The sequence below is a fragment of the Amia ocellicauda genome, chromosome 2 (genome assembly GCF_036373705.1).
Source record: "Amia ocellicauda isolate fAmiCal2 chromosome 2, fAmiCal2.hap1, whole genome shotgun sequence".
In the NCBI taxonomy this organism is placed as follows: Eukaryota; Metazoa; Chordata; class Actinopteri; order Amiiformes; family Amiidae; genus Amia; species Amia ocellicauda.
In genome coordinates, this window is record NC_089851.1 from 17106985 (window position 1) to 17134282 (window position 27298).

General features: G+C 37.4%; 1 protein-coding gene across 1 annotated transcript in view; it reads left to right on the plus strand.

Moving 5' to 3' along the window:
• sntg1 (syntrophin, gamma 1) overlaps nt 1–20059 on the plus strand; it is a 164727-nt gene extending 144668 nt beyond the window's left edge. Inside the window, exons 12-20 of the mRNA XM_066719652.1 lie at nt 86–216; nt 776–905; nt 1494–1532; nt 3317–3433; nt 11851–11922; nt 12588–12740; nt 13865–13957; nt 16365–16475; nt 18022–20059. Of these exons, the coding sequence (XP_066575749.1) occupies nt 86–216; nt 776–905; nt 1494–1532; nt 3317–3433; nt 11851–11922; nt 12588–12740; nt 13865–13957; nt 16365–16475; nt 18022–18201 (1026 nt within the window). The 3' untranslated portion in view covers nt 18202–20059. The remainder of the gene's footprint in view (nt 1–85; nt 217–775; nt 906–1493; nt 1533–3316; nt 3434–11850; nt 11923–12587; nt 12741–13864; nt 13958–16364; nt 16476–18021) is intronic.
• Nucleotides 20060–27298: the final 7239 nt, after the last annotated feature.

A 27298-nucleotide genomic window follows, 5' to 3' on the forward strand; every position in this document is an offset into this window, starting at 1 on the left:
AGTAGCAGATGTTTTTCTTCTGACAGTCAGTTTCATATGTTCTCACTTCTTCTGATGTTTTATACCGGTGTCTGAACTTATTCAGGACACACTGTCTTGTTCATCATGGCCTACATCCCCAGGACTGAGGTGGGAGAAGCGATGGGTTGACCTGCGTCTCATTCCGCTGCTCCATTCTCGTCTTTCTCAGTATGTTCCCGGCACAGACATCTGCAGGTAAGCAAGGCTGCACTTTGATTGTGACTCATCTTTGTTGTCCATATGCATGTTTTCGTGCAGAGTAAGTTTTGTGATGGACTACATGGTCATTTTGTTTCGGCACTGTGGCCCTTTTTGTTGTAGCATGTTGTAGCACGTTATGTGAAACATGCAATCCAATCTCAAATTTTATTCTGCACAAATGAGTCATTTTCTGATTGTTGAAAAAAAAGGAAATGGGAGTTATTATATAATATTATAACACAATATGGACCGTGCAAGGCAGAAATGCAGTTACACCTTGTGTTGACAACCTTGCCAATCCCATAATTGTCATGGTATGTTGCTAAATGATGGAATCTTGGAACTTCTACCACAGGTGTATTATGGTATAATGGTATTGTATTGTGGGTTTACTGATGCAAATTGAGTTTTTAGCATGTAGTTTATATTAATAGCATATAAACAGAGTACATTCAATATATAAAGAATTAAGTGTCCTCATTTAGGGGTATTATAAAAGTTAGGTCTTTAATTATCTTGGGTCCTGGCCTGATACATTGTGACATGTCTTTAGGCAAAATGCATTTCAAGTAATTGCTGTGGATGGGGTATGCAGTGGGATAATTCAGTGTCCGACTGCTGAAGATTGCTTAGACTGGCTTCAAGCAATAGCAGCTAATATTTCCAATCTCACAAAGCACAATGTAAGTATCACACACTGTGCATTACCTTTCTATATTTAATTGTATTTTTGGTTTTGTGTATGCATGAAACATACTTTATTTTTTAAATACCGATATCTAAATTGTTGTATTCTCTTTTTCATATAGTGATATGACATGTCTAGGTAAATCTCCTGTGGGTTTATTCTACTTTGTTGCTTATTTATTTAACATAAAGGAGAAAGGGCACTTTTAAAGTGTTATTTCTCTCAAATAAACACAAACACTTCAATCATGTGATACATTAACTCCTTTAGGTGTATTTGTAGCATGTGTACCATGGCGCTGTATTACACTTTGATGTACCCAAATAAGCAACATCACTTGTATGCTATTAAACCTAACTGTTAACAAAGAACAACAACAACAACATCCTGGGCTACACACGTTATTAAGATTGACTTTATATTTAAAGTGGTTCTGTAATAAGAATAAGGAATCTGGAATAAGCCTTACAAATATAAATTATAAGCTTTCACATTATAATGAGTTCTTAAAGTTAAAAGAAACATGTTCATGATCATTTATATCTATGGGATAATTAAATAAAATTCTTATTATTCATTGCAGGTTAAGAAGATTAACAGAAACTTTCCAGTGAACCAACAGGTAACTTTATAGATGAGATCTAAACATGTTTTACAATTAAATTATGGGCATAAGAATCAGACAATGTAAAAAAGCAGTGATATATAACTGGTCACAAAACAAGGGAAAAAATGTATTCTTACTAATCATGTATTGTCATGGTCATGAATCATGAATATGATTACCACAGTTGAAAGCAACACATACAATCTGTCACATAGTGTTACCCTCTCTTTAATATTCTCCTCACACTGTTCTTAGAAAAGTTAATACATATTTATCTAAATAAAACAGAACACAAAATAAAATTTACTTCCTCTGTAGTAGTATTGATTTTACCTTTTTTGCATTTTAATTTAAAGCCAACACTTCAGCTAATCCAATTCTGCTGGCTATCTCACTTTTGACCTAAGCATCTAAATGGTAAATGTCACACTGTCTCCTTTAATCGATGTTCTTTAAAATTAAGGTATACATCAACATTGAATAGCATCAATTAATCAGAAAGGCTCCAAGTGGACCATGTTTTGTTAATGGACTGTTGTGCATTGTTCCACCTGGTAGTAACTCTGATGTACAGCTTTTGACAAGTGAAATGGTGAAGCTGTGACACACACTGGCTTAAGCTTTTATGTATTGCTTTCAAGGTTCTAATTGTACTCGCCTTTACCAGAACAGCTTTTTTATTATGATAGTCAAGGAAGTTAATTAGTAAACAGATAATATCGATTAGATATCACAACTCTTCATCATATTAGAATATTGAAAAACTGTTTGTGTTCGTTGAGGTCTATACTTTTAAATCGGCACTTGAGTGCTCTCTCTGAATTATATATGACTGGGGTTTATCTGTACTCACAGAGAAAAATCTATTGCAGCTTTAAATCAAAGTACCCTTTTCAAAGCCATAGGTATCGAAGGATCCCTTTACCATGTGTATATATTATATGAACATAGGAAAAAAGCTTACTCAAAGCCAGCTAAAAATAAATCAATAAATCAATAACCCTTTCATATCTATAAGGAGGAACATTTTTTGGTTTGTTTGTTTGTACAACAAGCTATGTCAACTCACGTGATTTCATTATGGATCCTCTATGAAAGCATTTCAGCTTGACATATTGACATTTATGGACTAGGACCTCTCAATTTGACTCGCAGCTCACTAGGGTCATGGTCTGTGGTTATTTACACTAGATTGGCCTTAAAGAATACTGCGGAATGGTACCATAACTCTATAACTATATTTTCCAGCTGCAAAGTTTAATTTTTTTAAGGAATTAAAGTATTACAATTTCAATACTCCACAGAAGTGTACTGTATGATGATGATGAGGATGATTATTAATAATAGTAATAATACAAATAATAATTCAATTATTTCAATGGATTCTGATCCCTCAACCATGGTTTACATTTTAAGTGACACACTTTGTAAAACTTGCTAGAGAGAGAGTAGGTAGTCTAACCAGCCGTGAACATTACAAACTTAAGTACTTAAGCACTGGCAAGGCAGAATTATGTATGCAAGTCTTATCTTGATGGGAACATCATAACAATTCACCATCATAAGAAAGGACCACTTTTCAAGAGCATTACATTTAATGGCTTTGGCATTTGTCAAAATATCTTTAGAAGAAATGTAATTCAAATATTAAGCCTGTGCAATCAAACTGACTGCTTGATTAATTTAAAGATTTCAATCAAGCTTTGGACTTTTATTTAAAATTATGTGTATATATATTATATGTGTTATGGTGTTATGTTGAGTAAGTTCTGTATAAATGTTCTTGCTGTATTTAACAGATCATCTACATGGGCTGGGTAGATGAAAAGGAACAGGACTCTGTCCAAGACCGAATGTACACACCAAAGTTCCTTGCCCTGAGGGGTTCTTCACTCTTCAAATTTACAGCACCTCCAGTAAGTTATTGGTTTACCTACTGTACATTATTGTATATTCCAAACTGAATTTCCTTCTTATTACATGGAAACATTAGACACAGTGGAATAAATGTTTTTATTTGATGAGCAAGAAAAACATGTAAAAGCATACATAGTGATAATATACTTAAGATCCTCATAACAACTATAAGGGTGTAGGATATAGGGTGCAATAACTAGGTAGAATAACTAGAACAATTTAGGATTTTTTAATGGAACTGTAATGCCCATTTCTGTGGCACAGTGTTGTTTATGATGGAGGCATTCTCAAAGATCAGTGGCTTGGAAACATGATTTCAGAGAGAGCCTAAATCTCAATTTGAGGCCAGCCAGAAGCCAAGATAAGTAAGATATGTAAATATGGAAGCCAAGGTCATTAATTTTGAATTCCTGCAATGGATTTCCAACAGGCAAACAGTGCAGAATTTCATTAAGGTCCTCATAACAGACCATGAAAGATAGGTTCGGCAATCAAATAAATAAACTAAATCACATAGAATAACATGATGTTTTGCAATAAAAACAAATAAATAATAGTTAATCTTTCTTGGTAAAGTGAATGGAAATTAAATCATAAGACCATTTATGATGACTATAAGCCACTCAGACCCCCAGTTTCCCGTTTCATATTCAGATAACAAAACAAACATTCATCATCATTCCATACATTCATCATCATGTCTCTCTTAAGATATTGTTTTTGAAGATTTCTATATGGAGCTTAACTACAGAATTTTACAATTTCAGCAAGGAAGATCTCCTCTTTTATTCACCTACTGTATAATTATTGGCCCTAATTATTGATTTTACATTATACTTGTTGAGCTAATTGCTCTATAATTTCCTGAATCAGTACCAAGCTTCAAGTCATCTGGAATTTGACTGATAAAATATAGCAGTTAATGACCAACTGAATGCAACTGAAAATGATCTTTAATATTTATCTTCACATCTGCTACATTATACTTAATATTAATATTCACAACCCACTGTTTTTGATCTTTTACATTGACTTTCATAGCAATAAATCCCCCACTAGACGTATAACCAATCCCCCACACACTGTATACATTTTTGTGAAAACAGTCAAACTGTATTTAAATGGTATGTATAACAGACTCATTTAAGAATGCACAGACTTATGAAGCATGTATTAGTTAACAATTGTTATTCTTAACAATGCTGATCATTCACTGAAATTGCTTTATAATGACCTGCTGAGCCAATTTTAGCCTAATTCAATTGAGTGATTTTCCTTAATAACTTCTAATTCAATTAATTGATAAAAGTGAGCATGGGTAACCTTTGAATAATTGTGATTTGATGAGGACTGTTTATACTTGTTGCCCTAGATCTCCATAGCACATCAGATTGAACCATACAAAGCATAGATTATTGTCTTGGCAATATTTTAACTCTACAACAACACTCCTTGGTAAATGCACCGTTATTTTGTTTTCAGAATTTATGAACAATACGAAATGGCAATTCACAATGATGCATGTTTAATTGTTCTGCATGTTGTATTGTTCTGATTTATTTATCCAGCAAGTATCTAAAAAAGGTTTTTTCAAATTCCTCATTACTGACATAGGACCTGAATTTCCAAAGTTGGTCGAGTATTTATTAATGACAAATGCAATATGTGTGTTTATTAGAGTTCTATCTTCACACTCTAAGGTCCCCATAAATTATCTTAATTTGAAAATCTACATAATATAACAAATCAAATTGAAACTGTTGGTCTTACACATGAGTAAATAATTTACCAGGATTGGAAATCAGGCCTATGGTGTCAAACATTGTTACCTAGAACAGAACTATTGCTGATATCCCTCAAGTTTTATCAACCAAGATGTGTATCTAGTTTTTCATGTCACATTTTTCAAATAGTTTATTAAGTTTTGTGATATACTATAACTATGGGGTTTTAATTCAAAATGTGTAAAACGTGTGTAGGGCATAGTCCAACTTAAAAACATCAAGCGTTTTTGACATGTTCATTGTAAACTATCTGCACTCCATGTTATCCATTGGGGAGTCCTGATAATATGAAGCATTCCTCATAAAGATCGCTAGGTTATTTTCTCATCTTCTCTTAGGCAGAGGCCTTTTATATCAACAGATTGTGAACAATGTAATTAAATTCTGGTTTCAATGTAAGCTAGAGAGAGAGAGAGAGAGAGAGAGAGAAAGAGAATTATAGAAAGTTTAAAGAATTGTTCAGCTATGAGTGTTGCACATGAATTACACAGATGTCAAAAACAGTGACATATATTTATAATTAAACACATTTTTTAGAACTATATGTATTTAATATATGTATATAATGATTCAAAATTATTCAGATCTATCAGTATTTTGAGAATCTCCCTTTGGCTTAGATAACATCACTTCCTGTAGCTGTCTAATAGGTTGAGCCACTTCTAAGGACAGATGTTCAACCACTCCAACATGCAGAACCTCTCAAGTTCCCAAGGTTGATTGGCTTTTGTTTGTAGACTGTTTCTTCAATTCATACCAAAATTATATTTATTTGACTTCAGGTGTGGAGATTGTGATGGCCAATCAAGAACATTGATTTTGTGCTCCCTTGACCCCTTGGACACTGACTTGAATGTGTCCTTTCAATTATTATCCTGCTGGAAAGTTAATCTGTGACAAAGTGTAAGCTTCTTGACAGAAGTTTATTACAATCCTTCATTTTTAAGAAGGACACCAGGACCAGGATGCAAAACAGCCCCAAAGCTAAACCAGTCACACTCCATGCAGGGGTTCTGCATGAAGAAGTGGTCAAATATTTTTCCAACTATAATGGTATAGGTTGCACCTAAATGTAGTGTCACAAATTGTTGATTCAAATAAATCGATAGATTGCGTATGCAACCCCGGTTATCCGAAAAGGGAAGCACTGCCCAAGGGGGAGGGGTTTCTGTGCACTGCCAAAGGAACCTGATTGAAACGTCACTCTATCAAAGCTGCCATTGGCCCCTGTGCTTGTCACTCAGAACAGGTCCCTTCCCACATCCTGTTCCATAAAACATGACGTAATCGCAGGTTCATCCTCTTTTGCCGGGAGTCAGGACTCCCACGCGACCTTGCAACCCTTGGGCAGTGCTTCCTTTTTCAGATAAACGGGGTTGCATTCGCAAACCTATCATTATCTTTCAAGTCAGAAGCACTGCCCAAGGGGGAGGGGTTACTGTATAACCAAGCCGTCATAAGGGAGGAGGCAGCGAGCTGATACGGGAGCCTGCCCTGAGGTGCACCGCTAGGGCCCTCGGCAACACAACTCCAGACAGTAACCTCAGGGGCCCTGTAAGGGCCGCACCTGAGCTGCCCAGGAGTGAGGACCGTAGTCACGCTCTTACCGGGAACTGTCTAGAATCAGCATATACAAGGCGGAGCTACAGAGGTCAACTCTTACGTCCTCCGCTCATAATAGCAAGACCGGCTGCTCTACTAGTGCAGCTACAGTGAGGGAAAAAAGTATTTGATCCCCTGCTGATTTTGTACGTTTGCCCACTGACAAAGAAATGATCAGTCTGTAATTTTAATGGTAGGTGTATTTTAACAGTGAGAGACAGAGTAACAACAAAAAAATCCAGAAAAACGCATTTCAAAAAAGTTATAAATTGATTTGCATGTTATTGAGGGAAATAAGTATTTGACCCCTTCGACTTAGTACTTGGTGGCAAAACCCCCATTGGCAATCACAGAGGTCAGACGTTTCTTGTAGTTGGACACCAGGTTTGCACACATCTCGGGAGGGATTTTGTCCCACTCCTCTTTGCAGATCCTCTCCAAGTCATTAAGGTTTCGAGGCTGATGTTTGGCAACTCGAACCTTCAGCTCCCTGCACAGATTTTCTATGGGATTAAGGTCTGGAGACTGGCTAGGCCACTCCAGGACCTTAATGTGCTTCTTCTTGAGCCACTCCTTTGTTGCCTTGGCTGTGTGTTCTGGGTCATTGTCATGCTGGAATACCCATCCACGACCCATTTTCAATGCCCTGGCTGAGGGATGGAGGTTCTCACCCAAGATTTGACGGTACATGGCCCCGTCCATCTTCCCTTTGATGCGGTGAAGTTGTCCTGTCCCCTTAGCAGAAAAACACCCCCAAAGCATAATATTTCCACCTCCATGTTTGACGGTGGGGATGGTGTTCTTGGGGTCATTCCTCCTCCTCCAAACACGGCAAGTTGAGATGATGCCTAAGAGCTCGATTTTGGTCTCATCTGACCACAACACTTTCACCCAGTTCTCCTCTGAATCATTCAGATGTTCATTGGCAAACTTCAGACAGGGCTGTACATGTGCTTTCTTGAGCAGGGGGACCTTGCGGGCGCTGCAGGATTTCAGTCCTTCACGGCGTAGTGTGTTACCAATTGTTTTCTTGATGACTATGGTCCCAGCTGCCTTGAGATCATTAACAAGATCCTCCCATGTAGTTCTGGGCTGATTCCTCACCGTTCTCATGATCATTGAATCTCCACGAGGTGAGATCTTGCATGGAGCCCCAGACCGAGGGAGACTGACAGTTATTTTGTGTTTCTTCCATTTGCAAATAATCGCACCAACTGTTGTCACCTTCTCACCAAGCTGCTTGGTGATGGTCTTGTAGCTCATTCCAGCCTTGTGTAGGTCTAAATCTTGTCCCTGACAGCTCTTTGGTCTTGGCCATGGTGGAGAGGTTGGAATCTGATTGATTGATTGGTTCTATGACAGGTGTCTTTTATACAGGTAACAAGCTGAGATTAGGAGCACTCCCTTTAAGAGAGTGCTCCTAATCTCAGCTCGTTACCTGTATAAAAGACACCTGGGAGCCAGAAATCTTGCAGGCAATCAAGAACTTTTTGTGGTCTCTGCACATTACCAATAGGAGCGGGGCCACAGACCCAATGAAAAAACAACAGAATATATAGCTGGCTAGTCAACAGAGTAGCAGAGCTGAACAACAATATACAATATGTACATACCATGTGACAGCAAGACCTTCATGCTCATCAGCACGCAGCATAGGAGCATCCAACTCAGCTGAATAGTACAGAGTGGAAGAGCTCTATTGTGCTGACAATTAGATTTGGTACAACAAACTATATACACCACGGGGACATCAGAGCAGTGGCCGCTTGCTCCACTAGCACAGCTAGAAGCAAGGCCACACCAGTTTGACCATGTCGTGACAAACAAACTATATACATCATGGGGCGCAGGAGCCGGCTCATGCGCCACACGTGGAACACAGGAGCAGTTGACACCTGCCAAATAGTGCAGCTAGCACAGGGCAACTACAGCTCTTACCATGTTAATAAATTAACTATGTACACAGCAGGGCACTGGAGAAACTCAAGCGCCCTCCGCTGGAGGACAACAGCAGCGGTCCCCTTGCTCCACGTCATACATAGCCAGAGCGGGCCACAGACCTGCTGACCAAGGAACTATATACACAGTGAGGCAGCGAAATTCAAGCGCCATCAGCTGGGAACAGTGGCAGTGAGCTCTGTGCTGCACAGGTCAGACAGAGCCACAGTCCTGCTGTTTAACACATATTATATACATGTATACAGAACGGGGTAGAGGCCAGACACATGCACCACCACAACACAATGCATAATGATCAAACTATATACAGGGTGGTCTCGTAAGGCAATGTGCCTGTAAGCCGCATGACAGACCCTGGGAACACATCAACAGGCTGTCAGTAAATCCAGGAGCAGCTCGTGTGGGTTCTTGACTGGAAGGCATAGTCCGATGGAAGGGAAGACACGTTTCACTAGCTCCCTCAGGATGCACTTAACAGGGGCAGACTGGGAGAGGAAAAGGCAGGAGCCAGAGCCCGTAGGCTACTGGGGCTCGACTGCAGCCAACACCGGTTTCCCAATGGAAGGGACCTGTCCCGTCACATCCAACCTGTAGAACCGGGCAAATGTAAGCAGTGAGGCCCAAGCTGCAGCCACACAAATGTCTGCCAAGGGGGCACCTTGAAAAAGGGCCCAAGATGTGGCAACGCCTTGAGTCGAGTGAGTTCAGGCATCGGGGTCCCGGTGGACTTGTAGGCTATGGTAATGGTGTCCACATTCCAATGTAAGAGGCGCTGCTTTGATAGCACCTGGCCCTGTGTCCGCGCTCCATCAGACACAAACAGTTGGTCTGAGTGCCAAAAGTCCTTAGTGCGTTCCAAATAACACCTGAGGGCCCGCACAGGGCAGAGCAGGTGAAGCCAACTCTCTTGCTCTGAAGCGAAGGGAGGAGGATGAAAAGCCATCAACTCAATAGGAGGCGCCATTCCGAGACCAGGGGGCCTCTCCAAGAGAGGAGGTCCGCCACCGTGTTGGCCAGGCCTGGGTGGTGAACTGCTCTGAAGGAGCGGAACCGTGGCTGTGCCCATAGAAGCAGACGGCGTGCTAGACAGTATAGTCTGCGTGACTGGAGACCTCCTTGCCTGTTGTGACGACCACTACTGTGTTGTCCGTCCGATCCAGCAAATGCCTGTCCCGCAGGACTGGCAGGAAATGAGACAGTCCAAGGAGTACTGCTTGTAACTGCAGGACGTTAATATGGAGGGCCTGTAGATAACTGATCATTATATATTTAGACATACATGTAATATATGTGTATGTATATATATATAGATGCAGTATTTTAACTATTCTATCGATACATACAATATTGATAGTTTATATATATATATATATATATATATATATATATATATATATATCATCAGCATCAGCACCATCAGCTTTATCAATCTACTGCTGGATGAAGGCATCCCCAAAATGTTTCCAATTGCTTTGATCTACAGTTTCTCTTTTCCACGGCACGCCTGCAAAGTGTATGATTTCATCTTTCAATGTTTTATGTGTCAGTCTTCTTTTTTAATCTCTTGGTATATATTCAATGGCTTCCTTTGTCCATCTTTGATCTGTTCTTCTTTGATCTGTTCTACTTGCAATGTGTCCATTGCCATTTTAATATTTCTACCCATTCAATGAGGTTTGCAAAGCAACTGGGAACAGAAGAAAATATAACTGTCTGGATATGAATATTATTTCCAAATATTTGGGCAGTATATTTTAATAACTAAAAGCAAGTCTTCCAAATTTTTGCTATTTTTTGATCATGATAAATAATTTATAATAATAATAACTACCTTTGATGCCAGTCTTAGTTTTCCATGATGTTATTATTAATGTATTCTTCAAATAGTTAATACAGAACCCCAGGCAAAATGCTGAGGGCTGAGCTAGTCATCAAGATTTGTATTTTATGGCATTCTTGCATTTATTACCTTTTAGTTATTTATTTTAATTCCACTGAGTGCACTGTCTTAAATCTATCAGAGGGCCACGTTTAATAGTCCATTTTACCTTCCAACATTTGGGAAAATTAAGTAGAATGAACTAAAATCCATGAACCAGTTTATTGCCTGAATGCACATCAATGTGAAATATGTGTTTGAAGGCAACGGTGAGTAGTTAAAACACATTAAGCATAAAATAGCAGTCACCTGACCAAATGTGCAAAATAGGGCACCCTTGTATTTAGTTAGGATAGGTGCAAAAAATGTAATTATATTTTTCCCTATAGATAAATACACATTTAAATATTTAAAACCTTCAATAAAAGGTAATTGTTTTGCTATGCCCTGCCAGATATGTTCTAAAATTTTTGAAATTATCTCATAGCCTAGAGGCACTGTCATTTACTAGCTTGTATAGAGTACAATTTAGAACACTGTGCAGCAATAAATTGCAATTAATTAGTTGTGAAAATAACAATTAAGATTGCTAACGTAGCTCCTTGAATTTCCGAAATGATAAAACCATAACCAGCATGTTGCTCAGAGAAAACCTGAAAAAGGACTGAAAACACACAGAAATCATATGGACCAGTTTATGCATCACCATGCAGTTTTGTGAGATGTAATTGGTACACCATTCACACATTTTGAGAAATGAAACCCTTAAACACATTTTCTAAAATGATTAAAAGCAGTTGGTTACTCTCAGCCTGCAGAATGATTAAATATATTGGACTATGTGCAGCACTGAGGAATGTCACAGAGAAACGTTATTCCTCCAATCATTCAGGTATTTTCTAAGGCATTTCACCTGAGAGAATGCAGCAGTTCAGATGAGTTCAGTGTACTGCCACAAAGTCCCTGTAATGTCTGCTGCACAACCATGTCTTATGAGCAATGGCAATGTTTAGAGGTCCTTAAACACATTTTAATACATTAACATCAAGTTATATCTGTGCAACTGTTAGTGAAAACAGTAAATATAGATCTAAAAGAAATGCAATATTTGAGTTTGCACATAGTCTAATATCTGTTCTAAGATGCTTAATTATTATAACATTTTTTATGTTCTTTCATTATATGATACCAGGTCACAACATGGGACTGGACAAGGGCTGAAAAGAGCTTCACTGTGTATGAAATTATGTGCAAAATATTGAAGGTATGGACTTTTTTTCTTGCTATTTTAGTTGCTTGGGTCTACAATTGATGTTAGGATCATAATGTAATTACATCTAATATTATAACTTTGACTGTATTATTACAGGAGTTAAATAAGAACAAGAATACAGAAATTTGACTATGAACAGTGGTCAAAGTTTTTTTTTGACAGATCAGTAAAATATTCAGTTATTTTGATCTAATGAAAGATAGGATGTGAGATGACAAACATCTACAGCTTATACAGAATCATGAAGGTTAAATTCATGTTTGGGTTGTGTTTTCAAGTTGTGTTGGAAAATACTTATTGGTCCAAACTTAATTGAATAGCAAAATAATGATCCAAAACTCTCAGCTGCAATAATTCAATATATTTGCAAAAGAGGAAAGTTGATTCCTCCAATGCATGGAATTGCCCCATCAAAGCCCAAATCTCAATATTACTGGACTATCTGAACAAAGAAAAAAGTAACAATATCAAAAAATTAGATGTTCTAAGGTCTTGGGGGAATCAGAGAGCACCATTTCTCTAGAGTTTATAACATATTTTCAAAATAAAGGAAAGATGTTAAAGGGCAACATATGTAATTGGTCAGCAGGTATTATTTTCTTCAAACCAAAATTTTGATCAAATATGTCAGATTGTATAACTGTCCATTTTCTCAGGACAGTGACCTTCTGGACCAGCGGAAACATTGCTTCAGTCTTCAGACAGAAAGTGGGGAGGACATGTTCTTCAGTGTGGAGCTGGAATGTGAACTGACAATTTGGGAGAAAGCTTTCCAGACAGCAACCTTTCTAGAGGTTGAAAGAATACAGGTACATAACATGGTTCAAAAATGTTCAAACAACAGTTGAAAGAGTATCTTTAACCATTTACAAACTATGTGAAAACTTGATCTTTGTGACTAGTATGTTAGTATTGCAAAAAAAATAAAAAATCCATGTTGTGCATGATGATGAAAATGACATAGTGTAGAGTTTTGTTCCTGCTAGCCTTCAACTTTCAGATTACAAGTCTATTATTTAGAAAGATATGCAGTACCTGTCAGTTGTTATGCTGGCCACGAACACAAACATATCAAATTCCAAAACGCAATAACAAAGTGGAAAATGCAAGTACAATTTTGGAAAACACACTAATCCAGAAAACACAATGACAATTTTAGCAAAACTAAGAAATCTTGAAAATGAGCATCATTAAGTTTACATGAAAGGATAGACTTGTTAACAAAAGAGGTCCATTTCACTGTCTGTAAAAGCAACTTGTGGATCTGTGTGAAGAGAAGCACATAGAGTCTTAGCTGATCAACAGGGTGAATTAGTGTCCAAGTTTTAGACAGTTAAATTAGGATACTTTTACTTGAGATGTTTAACTTTATTTCAAACTCTGTTCACTAATATAATGCCACATCTCTGCCCAACAGAAGAAAAAATGTAAAATTACAAATATAAAGTATCAATACATTTTTCACTGTACAACCCAAGGGGAAAATTACTCTCAATGTGTACACAGAATATAATAGAATGCTGTCATCCTCAAAGCAGACATCACCTTTGGGATGCATTGGAAACATTCTTTGGTACAATGAACATTACATGTGATAGATGAGGTTTTCAGGAACTCGTGTGTTCTCTGCTACACTGTCATACTACAGTCAGAACAATATAGTGTGAACTGTGAATAAAGTGTGGCATTAATCAGTGTTGTGAGCCCCTTGGGATTATTTATGTATTTATATTAACAGTTTTGCAACTTCGGGCGAACATTATATGATGTTTGAAAAAGCAATGGGAGCAACTTTTCCAATGAAGTAAAACATGCTTAAAAGTAATCTTGTCATCCTTTACAAATATTCTTTATAACCATGTACAAGGTGTAACTTTAAAAAAAAGAAAAAGAAAACAAAAAGGAAACATCTTCTTTCTCTCTTTTTCTATAGTGCAAAACATATGCATGTATAATGGAAAGTCACCTTATGGGACTCACAATAGATTTCAGCATGGGGTTTGTTTGCTTTGATGCAGCATCAAAGGTAAGTTAATGAAGAAAAGCACATCTTTCTGCCTCTATGAATATTCATGTCAAGTACATTTTTTAAATAAATGTAGGGAGCAATCAAGTTTAAAGTAAATTCTGAAAAAAACAGACTATTAACAAGCCTTTCAGAAGTCTTTGCCAAGAATACAAATGACTGCATTGATAAGTGTTCTTGATTTCTCAGACAAAATCTCCAAATTAATTCAGTTTTTGTCCTCCATATTTTCAGCCTAGTGACCTTTTGAGCAAATCCTTCCGTAATCTGAATTAAGTTAATTGTTATTGTATGAAATCCAAATGAAGATAATCAGTCTTATTGTGTAAAATTAATATAGAATTAAAATGTTTGTGAACTAAAGTTTAAGGGGTTTATATTAGTGAAACTTAATTCACACATTGCTGGCTATATGCTCTCATCCTAAACCAGCTTGGCAAAACACAGTCAGGAACCCCCCCACCTCCCCGGTAGCACCATGGACAAAACACTATCTTGAGATTCTACATACATTGAAGCACCTAGTAGAATACATTTTTATCCAATAGAGGCAAGGAAACTCCCGGAAACAAAGGCACATTATTATTATTATTATTATTATTATTATTATTATTATTATTATTATTATTATTATTTCTGGGCAGATGCCCTTATCCAGGGCAACTTACAACATAAGTGCAAAACAAAGTACAAAAATAGAGCATGCATTGAGCATTCACGATTTAGCCCCCCATTGTAGTCTATGGAACAACTACTGCAAATCCCCGCTAGAGGCATAAAAACGCTGCTTTATCCTATACTTTCCCAGCCCCTGAGAAGCTGGCATTCACTTGCTTCAGCTTTACATCTCACAGCTTCCAGGTGCTGCACACAGCATGCTTTAGCCCACGGGCTCTGCACACACAGAAGCCGTTATTCCCTTTCTTTATCCTTATTCTCTCAGCTCTGTGTGTTACAGCTCTCCATTTATCACCTTTCATTTGATCCCATCGAGGGGCAAATGAATAGGCTACAGTTTGAACATGTGATGCATTTATTTATATATTTATGCATTTATGTATCTATGATATGTATTGTATTTAAGACAACATAATAGAATGAGGACAGGTTCATGTAGCCTGTATTGCGATCTCTGTGGAAACTAGGCGCCACTTCCATAAGCCGCAATACACCTGCTTCAACCTGACTTCTCTCAGCTCCCAGGTGCCGCACAAGCCGCGCTTTAGCCCAAGGCCTCCGCACTTCCAGAAGCCGCTATTCACTTGCTTTAGCCGTATTCTCTCGGTTCAGTGTGTAACAGCTCTCCATTTATCGCCTTCATATGATTTCACAGAGAGACAAATGGATAGGCTACATTTTAAACACGTGATGTCTTGAAGGAGCCTTTATTTATACATGTGTGTATTTATGTATGTATGTATATGTAGTGTATTTAAGACAACGTAATAGAATGAGGACAGGTTCATGCGCTCTGTATGGAAACTAGGTGTCGCCTCCAGAAGCTGCAATACACCTGCTTCAGCCTTATTTCTCTAAGCTTATATAGATATATAGACGTATCATTACATCGAGACATTGAGAGAGAGAGAGAACCTCTACTATGGTGTAAAGGGTTAATCTAACCGGGGGGCAGCACTACTTTGTTAAAGTTATTGACGAATGTAATTACTGGCTGATTTTAATGTTTTAATTATGCATTCGTGTAATTATTGGTATTTTAAAAATATCTTTCTGAGGTGTTCTATTTTTATGAAACAGTGCGAAATATGGGCTACCATTTAAATGACTACATAGCCTATATATATATATATATATATATATAGTGACCCAGTGATGTGGCTGCATGCAAAATGGAGCAAGATTTGGAGACAGAGATTGTTCTTCAAAACAAAAGACTCAATTTATTACTTTTAGGGTTTGAAAGTAAACAAAGCACAGGGTCTTCTCGCCATCCAGAACAAACAAAATAGTGAAACAAAAAATAAAAGCCTAGCTCTGTAACGAGCACTACCTTCACCCAGGTTCCCCTAACTACAGGTGGGATGGCTAACCCGCTTGCTCAACAAACCAAAACCAGTAATTAGGTGAATAAAAAAAAGGCAGTTGTTTTTCCTCCAACAGCAGCTTTCTCCCTCTTCCACAGCCCAGATAAGCTTTTTCGTCGGTGCAGACGCATAACCTCTTTCCTAAACTCTCCCCACTTACACACACCCAGCACAAACTAAGAGACACCTTTATCTCCACACTTGATTAGCTAATTTGGGGATGCAGTTGTTGTCAATGTGTGTGTATGTGTTTAGGAATGTAACATGTATCTTGAAAGCATACACCTATACATATCTAAGATAATAATAAAACCCCAAGTTTACAGTTTTCAATGTATTTTTTATAACTTTTTGTCATTCAGGCTGTGCTTTGGCGATACAAGTTTTCCCAACTGAAGGGGTCATCTGATGATGGAAAGAGCAAGATAAAGTTTCTGTTCCAAAATCAGGACACTAAACATATTGAAGCAAAGGTAACAAGGTCTTTGTTCTCAGAAGCTAGATTGTTTGAGTTTGATTCAGTTCCATTTATTTACCCAGTACATTTATTAGTTTGGCTTTCAGTCATAATCAGTCATTATGTATGTGCCTGCACACAATTCATTATGACATTAGTGTATCTACAGTGAATGAAAGAATAAGATTTGTCTTGCCTTGCCATTTGTTAGGAAAAAAATTGACAAATAATACGGACAAATATGCCGACATTTAAATTTTAATTTCAGTCCTCAATCACAAATAATGTTCCAACAGTATGCGTAATTGCCTTGTGTTTATTTTATTTTCCTGTAAGCTTTTTTTCTTTTGTTTGACTAAACTTATGAAGTGGCAAAGTCAACACATTTCAGATTAAAATATATAATTGAATTGCACAAAATGCTTGAAGCGATGTTATCTTCTTAAATTACTTAATTTTCTTGAGTTAAAGGTAAATTATATTTTTGTAAATTCAAAATATTTTTTGACTTCATAAAAATACAAACTCAATTTAAATACTTTCAGAAGCATAATTGTCTCCAGCTACAAATTATGAATGTCTGATTATAAATCCACGACATGTCTTCTTTAGTAATATAAATATAATCCAAACTGAAATGAAATATTGCATTTTGGTGCTATATTAGTAATTACTCAGCCTTTCTAAACAGTAACATTAATTAACATCAACATTTATTTTGGTTCACTAGCTGCTTAACTAAATGCATATTTTCTGGATTATTCTTGATATAGAATATGTGTTAGTTTATATCATGGATATGAAAGGAACATTTACACTTTGCTTCCATTGCCATTAGTGAAGTAGCTTCACAAAAAAGTAGAAAATAGTTTAAGGAATTTAATTGTATTTGGAGATATATAATTTATTCACATAGGCAACTAAGCTAGACATTTTTTTTCAACTGTAAACAATTGCATGTGCCTATGTATAGTACTTTAAAAAACAGGGCCGTCTATATCCGTGGTGATCCCAAGGAAACTGAAATTATATTTTAATATTTTCTTCCACACTGTGTGTGCGCTTCATCAAAACCAAAAATAATTCTGGCCCCACAATCCATACAGATTTCTGCATGTGTCCTGTAGGAATAATGTATTTCCCTTGTGAAGGGTGTCCTGCAGGATATTTCCTTTGGGAATAATGCCATTTTCAGGAATGCACAGACATGCTACAGGATTGTTTTGCGTGGCAATTTCCTCTCGGCATGCTACACCAGGCAACATATTTTTGGATAGTCAAGTTGCTGTTGATGTTTTTATAACAAGAAGTAGGGATTGTTAAATGCCACCCATTGCATAAAAGAGGCATGGACACAGAACTATCTCTGTTGTATAACCTAGTAGGTATATGCAAGGACAAATTAAATATGGCTGACACAGTATGTAGCTTTCATCTATATTTTTGTATAAAAAAATCAGCTGCTAGCATTAAGGTGTCTATAGCAAGATTAGAGTTGTATTTATGTCTTGCTGAATGTAAATTACGGCCTGCTATCTCATTGTTTCTCTTTCCCTTTCCAGGAGCTGGAATTCTCAAATCTCTTTGCTGTGCTCCACTGTATACATTCTTTCTTTGCTGCCAAAGTTGCTTGCCTGGACCCTCTCTATGTGGGAAGTCAGGGTGCTGCTGCGGCGATGGCTTCAGCAGCTGCCACCGCCACTTGTGCTGCTGCTACAGGAAAGATAAAATACTCCACCTGACAGGCTCTGTACTCTCCCGTCTCTTTCTAGCAGTTGTTTGCTGTTACACAGTCCATAAATATTCATCATATCATAGCCTTGAGGGAAGTAAGATCATCGTGGCCAAATCAGCAACATCTCACCAATAATGACAGAGGGATCATCATTTATTTTGTTTTTTGGGGTTTCTGCAAGAAGATCAGACAGTAATCTGAACTGGAAAATTGAGATTTCTTGGATTGATCTGTATTTACCCGTACTATGATTTTTTTATTACTATGCTTTTTTTTAACCACTTGTAAGCGACAAGAAGCAATTCAAGAATAAAAATAACAGTTCTGCTGCACTTAGCATTCTGTGACCTACAACATAGTACAACACATTTAGGGACTTACACCAACACCGTTCAGTGAGTGTCAGCTGGTGGCGAATTGGTTCTCGAGAATGTTTCATCACAACCTAAAACCTCTTGGGATTTAGACACATGTAACATGACATGCAGATGCTTGGGTTAGAAAAGCAGGAACAATACACTTCCTGGTGTACTTTATATTCTCTTTGTACAGCACCAAGAATCAAAAGTTAATGTAAATTTAAATATAAATGTTTTGACATTTGTACAGGCTAGAGTGGTTTGGAATTCACTTTTGTAAATATCCCAGAGGCATGGAAATGTGCAATAGGGTCTATTTTGCCAATGACTAGATGACTAAATATAACTTATTTATGCTTCTTGCTTGTTTTTACATGATTTATTTTAAAAAAATGATGCAACCTGACAAATCTTGAGCCAGTTTTAAAGATAATCATAAGTAACGGTAATTAGAGCAATATTGTGGGATTAAAGATTGTTTTTATCCACTAATGTTCACTGCAAAGTGTCATATTTTTAAGTCACTATCTAATTTATGTTGAGTCCCAATGCAATCTCAGTGATTGACAAGACAACATAATTAATCATTTCCATCACTAACTATGTTTATTTACATGTTATTTAGTTTATCCTTCTGGTATTCATCAATATTAGTTTCCAAACAATACATACATATTTATGTTGTATGTACATACACGCACATATCTCAGGCCTTCCTCAATCAAATTATTTTAATCTACTGTGAATACTGCATCTTCACGCATGTCAACATATAAGGGTGCACTTAATTCATGTCATGTGATCATATTGTTCCATTCAACTTCAGTATCCAAAAAAAAGTTATGTGTTAATTTCCATGCTTTATTATATTCATGTGTATCATTAATAACATTTACAATTGTGTATTTCATTGTTAATATTACATAATTTATACATTTCATTTTTAATGTCCATTTACCACATTACATTTTTACTATTGTTTTCTTTCAATTATGTACAGAACTAATTATAACAAAGTATAACTTTTTTTTACATAATTGCTTTGTACAGAGGCCAGAAAGTGTTTAAATTAAAATATATGCTACTGCCGTGTGGAACAAAATCATGTTCATGTATAAAACATACAATAACTAAATTATGTAAAGCAAAGTTAAAAAGAAAACTTTATGTAGCACTATAGCCATGATTGGTTCTGAAATTGAAGGTTTTAACTTCTCCATTTTAGCGTTATGCTGCCTATTTTCTTTTGTATGGATGTTTCCCTGTCACCAGTTTACATATTTATGTTTAGGGTCTTTCTTGCTGTTTAAAATATCTGATCTGTCATAACTGACAACTGTCACTTGAATGGTGGAATCTAAAGTTATTATTCACCAATACACAGCATATACAATCCATGGCATCTAAGACAATATTTATACCAGCTTAGTGTTCAGTATAGTGTTCATAAAAAAGAAACATGATGAAATGCATATATATATATATATATATATATATACACACACACACAAACTTGAAAACTTAGTCATGCTGACTTTGCTTTACAGCAGCAGCTTTTTTATTTATTTCAATATCCAAACAGCACAGCAAACACTATGCAAGAGGAGAAAACTTCATGAGACAGTTAGGCTGCATTTTGCTAAATATGGGGATCTTTAAACTTGTAAGTATATTTTCTAACATTTCATCCATCTCTCTAAAATGAAAATCTAAATTGAAAAAGTATGTTTTTATTTTTTTCCAAATGATAAAAAAATGTTGGATTACCTATGAGATAGCCTAATTAAATAAAATATTTTATAAAATATCCAGTAATTGAAGATGTTTTTTATGTGATTTTACCACAGAGAGTTTACCATACTCCTATTCAAGAATCATTTTGCAGGTTTGCTATACTACATCTAGATTATCCATTGATGTAAATCAGAAATAGCAGTGAACCTAACAAACCAAGTATAAAAACACCCCATGTTTGGAGATTATCGTCTTCAGTCCTGAGTTCTGCAACCTGTTTGGGCTTTTCTGCATTAGCTTCCCAGAACTGATTTAAAGATGTTGTTGGTAACATGCACCTCATAACACAAGTGAGTTAGGCAGTAATTTAATTTATTGTTGCCTAGTAACAGTGCTTCTAGAAGTGGTGGTTAGTATTTAGAATTTTGACCGTTTCTAAATAGATTTTACACTCATATTTCCCAGATTTTACCTCAGTTTCTTGAGGAAGTAGTAGCTACTTTAAAAGGCTTCTGTAAAATGGAGGAATAATCTGGGACAGATCTTCCTTCTCATGCTTAAATGGGTTGTAACAGGGTTACAAGGTTGTCTGTGCATGCCATGTGAAGCAGAAAATCCACAGAGAACAATACATTTATCCTTGAAAATGCAGCTAAAAGTTTGTTATTACGATAACTAATTAATAAAGAATACATGTTACAATTGGTAAAATATCTAGTGTCCAGTATAATACTGTAGCGACCTTGCCTTTTTAAAGGTTGCTAATAAAATCAAGCACTCGAGACGGAGTTTTTCCAAAACAAGAACTGTGAATTATTAATCTGTGACAGAGGTACTTCCCTTTCCCCCTTTTTTCCTTCAGATTCTCTAAGCACACAGATGTTTCTCTGTATTAAATTCCCGCTCAACTCCAACTCTAACCTGTCACCATGCCCTTATATATTCCCCTATCTGGTGACTCCCTGCCGTCCAATTACCGCTCTCCGGCTGTACCACCCTGAGACGGGGGGAGCCACACAGACACACTTACCAAAAAATATCCCTCCCTAACCCAACACAATAATGCCCCACACGTAACACCCATTCACACTCATGCACACACACAAATAGACAGATTCCCCGAACTGACTCACCCACCCTGCATATACACTTTTACACCCTGCACCCCACCTTTGGGATGCGCTACTGGCACATTCACACAGACACCCGCCAGGATCTCTACAATACATATATAATAATAATACACAAACACACATATTGTGAGCTGGCACCCGGAAAAGGCAGATTCCAGGGTTCTTGAGGAAAATAGTGGCAGACAAAATGAAAGTATAGACAAACCTCTGGATGTATTTCTTCTCAGTTACAGCTTATAAAGACCATAGTGCCTGTCCAGGGGGATAACTGACTGTTTGGCCACCCTGACGAAGCATTATGCTCCATTATTATCCTGGTCAATCAAGCCTCCTCAAAGTCTTATAAGGTATACACTCACCTAAAGGATTATTAGGAACACCTGTTCAATTTCTCATTAATGCAATTATCTAACCAACCAATCACATGGCAGTTGCTTCAATGCATTTAGGGGTGTGGTCCTGGTCAAGACAATCTCCTGAACTCCAAACTGAATGTCTGAATGGGAAAGAAAGGTGATTTAAGCAATTTTGAGCGTGGCAGCCAGACGGGCCGGTCTGAGTATTTCACAATCTGCTCAGTTACTGGGATTTTCACGCACAACCATTTCTAGGGTTTACAAAGAATGGTGTGAAAAGGGAAAAACATCCAGTATGCGCCAGTCCTGTGGGCGAAAATGCCTTGTTGATGCTAGAGGTCAGAGGAGAATGGGCCGACTGATTCAAGCTGATAGAAGAGCAACTTTGACTGAAATAACCACTCTTTACAACCGAGGTATGCAGCAAAGCATTTGTGAAGCCACAACACGTACAACCTTGAGGCGGATGGGCTACAACAGCAGAAGACCCCACCGGGTACCACTCATCTCCAATACAAATAGGAAAAAGAGGCTACAATTTGCACAAGCTCACCAAAATTGGACAGTTGAAGACTGGAAAAATGTTGCCTGGTCTGATGAGTCTCGATTTCTGTTGAGACATTCAGATGGTAGAGTCAGAATTTGGCGTAAACAGAATGAGAACATGGATCCATCATGCCTTGTTACCACTGTGCAGGCTGGTGGTGGTGGTGTAATGGTGTGGGGGATGTTTTCTTGGCACACTTTAGGCCCCTTAGTGCCAATTGGGCATCGTTTAAATGCCACGGCCTACCTGAGCATTGTTTCTGACCATGTCCATCCCTTTATGACCACCATGTACCCATCCTCTGATGGCTACTTCCAGCAGGATAATGCACCATGTCACAAAGGTCGAATCATTTCAAATTGGTTTCTTGAACATGACAATGAGTTCACTGTACTAAACTGGCCCCCACAGTCACCAGATCTCAACCCAATAGAGCATCTTTGGGATGTGGTGGAACGGGAGCTTCGTGCCCTGGATGTGCATCCCACAAATCTCCATCAACTGCAAGATGCTATCCTATCAATATGGGCCAACATTTCTAAAGAATGCTTTCAGCACCTTGTTGAATCAATGCCACGTAGAATTAAGGCAGTTCTGAAGGCGAAAGGGGGTCAAACACAGTATTAGTATGGTGTTCCTAATAATCCTTTAGGTGAGTATATATATATATATATATATATATATATATATATATATATATATATATACACTCACCTAAAGGATTATTAGGAACACCATACTAATACTGTGTTTGACCCCCTTTCGCCTTCAGAACTGCCTTAATTCTACGTGGCATTGATTCAACAAGGTACAGAAAGCATTCTTTAGAAATGTTGGCCCATATTGATAGGATAGCATCTTGCAGTTGATGGAGATTTGTGGGATGCACATCCAGGGCACGAAGCTCCCGTTCCACCACATCCCAAAGATGCTCTATTGGGTTGAGATCTGGTGACTGTGGGGGCCAGTTTAGTACAGTGAACTCATTGTCATGTTCAAGAAACCAATTTGAAATGATTCGACCTTTGTGACATGGTGCATTATCCTGCTGGAAGTAGCCATCAGAGGATGGGTACATGGTAGTCATAAAGGGATGGACATGGTCAGAAACAATGCTCAGGTAGGCCGTGGCATTTAAACGATGCCCAATTGGCACTAAGGGGCCTAAAGTGTGCCAAGAAAACATCCCCCACACCATTACACCACCACCACCAGCCTGCACAGTGGTAACAAGGCATGATGGATCCATGTTCTCATTCTGTTTACGCCAAATTCTGACTCTACCATCTGAATGTCTCAACAGAAATCGAGACTCATCAGACCAGGCAACATTTTTCCAGTCTTCAACTGTCCAATTTTGGTGAGCTTGTGCAAATTGTAGCCTCTTTTTCCTATTTGTAGTGGAGATGAGTGGTACCCGGTGGGGTCTTCTGCTGTTGTAGCCCATCCGCCTCAAGGTTGTACGTGTTGTGGCTTCACAAATGCTATGCTGCATACCTCGGTTGTAACGAGTGGTTATTTCAGTCAAAGTTGCTCTTCTATCAGCTTGAATCAGTCGGCCCATTCTCCTCTGACCTCTAGCATCAACAAGGCATTTTCGCCCACAGGACTGCCGCATACTGGATGTTTTTCCCTTTTCACACCATTCTTTGTAAACCCTAGAAATGGTTGTGCGTGAAAATCCCAGTAACTGAGCAGATTGTGAAATACTCAGACCAGCCCGTCTGGCACCAACACCCATGCCACGCTCAAAATTGCTTAAATCACCTTTCTTTCCCATTCAGACATTCAGTTTGGAGTTCAGGAGATTGTCTTGACCAGGACCACACCCCTAAATGCATTGAAGCAACTGCCATGTGATTGGTTGGTTAGATAATTGCATTAATGAGAAATTGAACAGGTGTTCCTAATAATCCTTTAGGTGAGTGTATATATATATATTTATTTATTTTTATTTTTTAAATAAAAGTTTATCAATAAAATTAAATGGTGTGAGTGGTGTACCCAAGAAAACAGGGCACAAACAATATATTTAATTATTACTCATGTAGATAAGAAATCAATTGAACAACAGACAACAGATCACAAACCCCATTCTCTTACCCGTAAATATTCTAATCGATCGATGTTACTGTAAGCAGGATTGCAAATGATTATTAAATTAAATAATTCACCATTGTTATTTGTCCATGTTGTTTCTTAGTGCTTGTCATTTGTGTAGACCACACCATCAAAACATGCCTTTACTGCATCTCAGCATTGAAAGAGTGAAGCTATCATTTTTGACACATTAGTGATAACACCAACCACCAGGAATCCAAATTCTTTTCAACCATGTAGTTTTGTGCTTTTATCTACTGACCTTTGAAAGATGGAGTTATCAGTAATGCAAACCCAAAAGAACATTTATCTTTTGGAAAGTAAAAACAACATTCTTCTGTCTGACAGAGATAACTTCATAGTAATATATCTTTCACAGCTGTGTGTATAGGAGTCGAACACAGAAACTGAAGTTAAAGGTTATTGTCACATACAGAATATCCTATTTATTTAATTGCATGTGAGTTAATCTGAATTTGTTACAGCCCTAAAATAGTACAGGTTACAAAATATATAATTCCATAAACATATTGCTCCTAAATTAATATGTTGTCTTCTAAAATGCTATATAATAATACACACATTATTATTATTATTATTATTATTATTATTATTATTATTATTATTATTATTATTATTATTATGTTAAAGTCATGATAAGGACTTATTAGAGTTATATATTTATTTCAAATATGTGATATAAATCTACTCAACACTTTTGGCTTGAGCAAAATTAAAACTGTGCCTATACATGTTTCTGTAATCATTAATTTAATTACTATTGTAAGATATTATTTGTTAGAATATATTTTTCTATGGGAAATTCTATACCATCTGGTTTGGTAGAGGAAACAGACCTCCTCCCTTTTATCTAAGTTCCCTGGTAGCCCCTGGTAGCCCTGGAAACCCTAACTTTATGACCAGAGACCAAAAAGGGACCTGTCCTCTGATTGGCTCCTAGCCAAATTCAAAATGACCCCCACTTCTAAATTACTTTAGCATAAGGCACCCAAGTCTTGGTGGTGGCAAAATGCTATTGGTTGGAAGGAAACCTTATAAAAGGGAAAGCAAAGATAATTCGAGTTCTCTTAACTTCTTCATCCTGCAACGAGACACAAGACAGAGCTGCAGAGGAGAGACAGAGAGAGACACACCGCTTCCTGCCTGACCAGACTGGCCTATAAGCTGTACTGTGAGGAGAAAGAAGAAAATGGGTATTATCTGTTTCTTACTGTAATCCAGCAGAAGCTTAATATTACTTATTTTCAGTAATATAATTGAATGATATTAGTTTCCTATTTTTGTCTAAATAAATGATTATTGCACATCTGTGACTTGACCGCATCTTCCCTCTAAAAAGAATCTTAAAAGAGAAACCAATTGACCTATGAGTTTTCAGTTCGACTATTTATTTAGATTGACTGAAAAACCAAGCATTCCAAATTCTCTTACACTATAACATGACACGTTCTGTTGTCCATGTGATACAAAAACGGATGTTGATATACAAATAAGACGTATATTGTCTTCATGCTGTTTTCCCAGAAAGTTCCATGTGCAATGAACATTTACACAAGAGACTCTGGACAGGAAATGTGTGGTGGTTAGGTTACATCTTGTTGAGTGAAACTGTTTAAATCAGTTTAATTTGAACTTAGACCTAGACCAAATCCAAACTTTGACTTGCCCATGAATTGCAAATTACATTGTATCCGACCCTGGTTTAATTTATTGTCAGAGGCCACTTTCTACTGCTTATAAATGAAAACTGTGATACGGTACACATTTATTATTTGTAATTTGCAGGAAGGTCAAAGTTTTGATTTGGTCTAGGTATAACTGTCGATCGGGACTTTATTTAATTTACTGTAGAGGTTGACATAGATCCGTATTTTAGTGAAACATACTCTGTGGTTTTGTACTTAAAAAAGAATGCATAAGCATATATTTTGGTGAGCTGAATTTGTGAGATAAAAATGTACATTACTAGGCTTTTCACCAATTCCCCAAATAGAATGATGGCAGTGTTCCACTGGGTTGATTCAAGAAGTCTCTGGCAAACAAAGTCACCAGAAAAAAAATACAAAAAAATACAAAAGAAACATGCTGGTACTTGTTTTCAGTCCCCTGTTGTGTATGCGAATTTTGATATATAAACATCAAACATTCCTTTCTCCTGGCAATAGCTTCTTTCTCATACACATAAGAAACAATGAATATTCTGGCCTAACAGAGACTGAAAAACATCTGCATGTCCTTTGCCTCATACAGCTGTGTTAAACAATCAGGTTAATACCTTATATTTTTTTATACTAAAAACAATTCTAAATTAGGGATGACAAAACTGAAAATAAATAACTGACCTGATTGGACCAAATATAACACAAAGTGGAAAATGAGAAACCTGAAAACCTAGGCTGACTTTGATAACAGAAATGGGCATAATCCCTCCCCCCATCCCCCAACACATACACACACCTGTGTGACTGCTGCAGAGCAAATATCTCGTCTGAGTCCACAGATAATTTTTTCTTCCCTGAGTTTTTCCGCTGGAGCAGACACAGTCCCTGGATCCTGGGGGGTGCAGCAGGGAGGAGAGAAAAGGCACAAGGCACATTGGTCACAGTAGGAAAGGACATGTCTCCTGCCAAAGAGAGTAACTCATCAGTGTTAAGCTGGACCCCTGCTTAATTGGTATTACACCCTACTCCAAGGTCAGGTGGGTGAGCGCCCTGGAGATCGGAGAAGCTCAGAAGTGGGTGAAGAGACAGTGAAGTCAAGCTCAAGGAACACACAGTCATGAGAGACAGAACCAGACAGCTGTATTGGGGCAGTCTGAACTAAGCTGCTTTTTTGTATGAACATTTTTATAGTA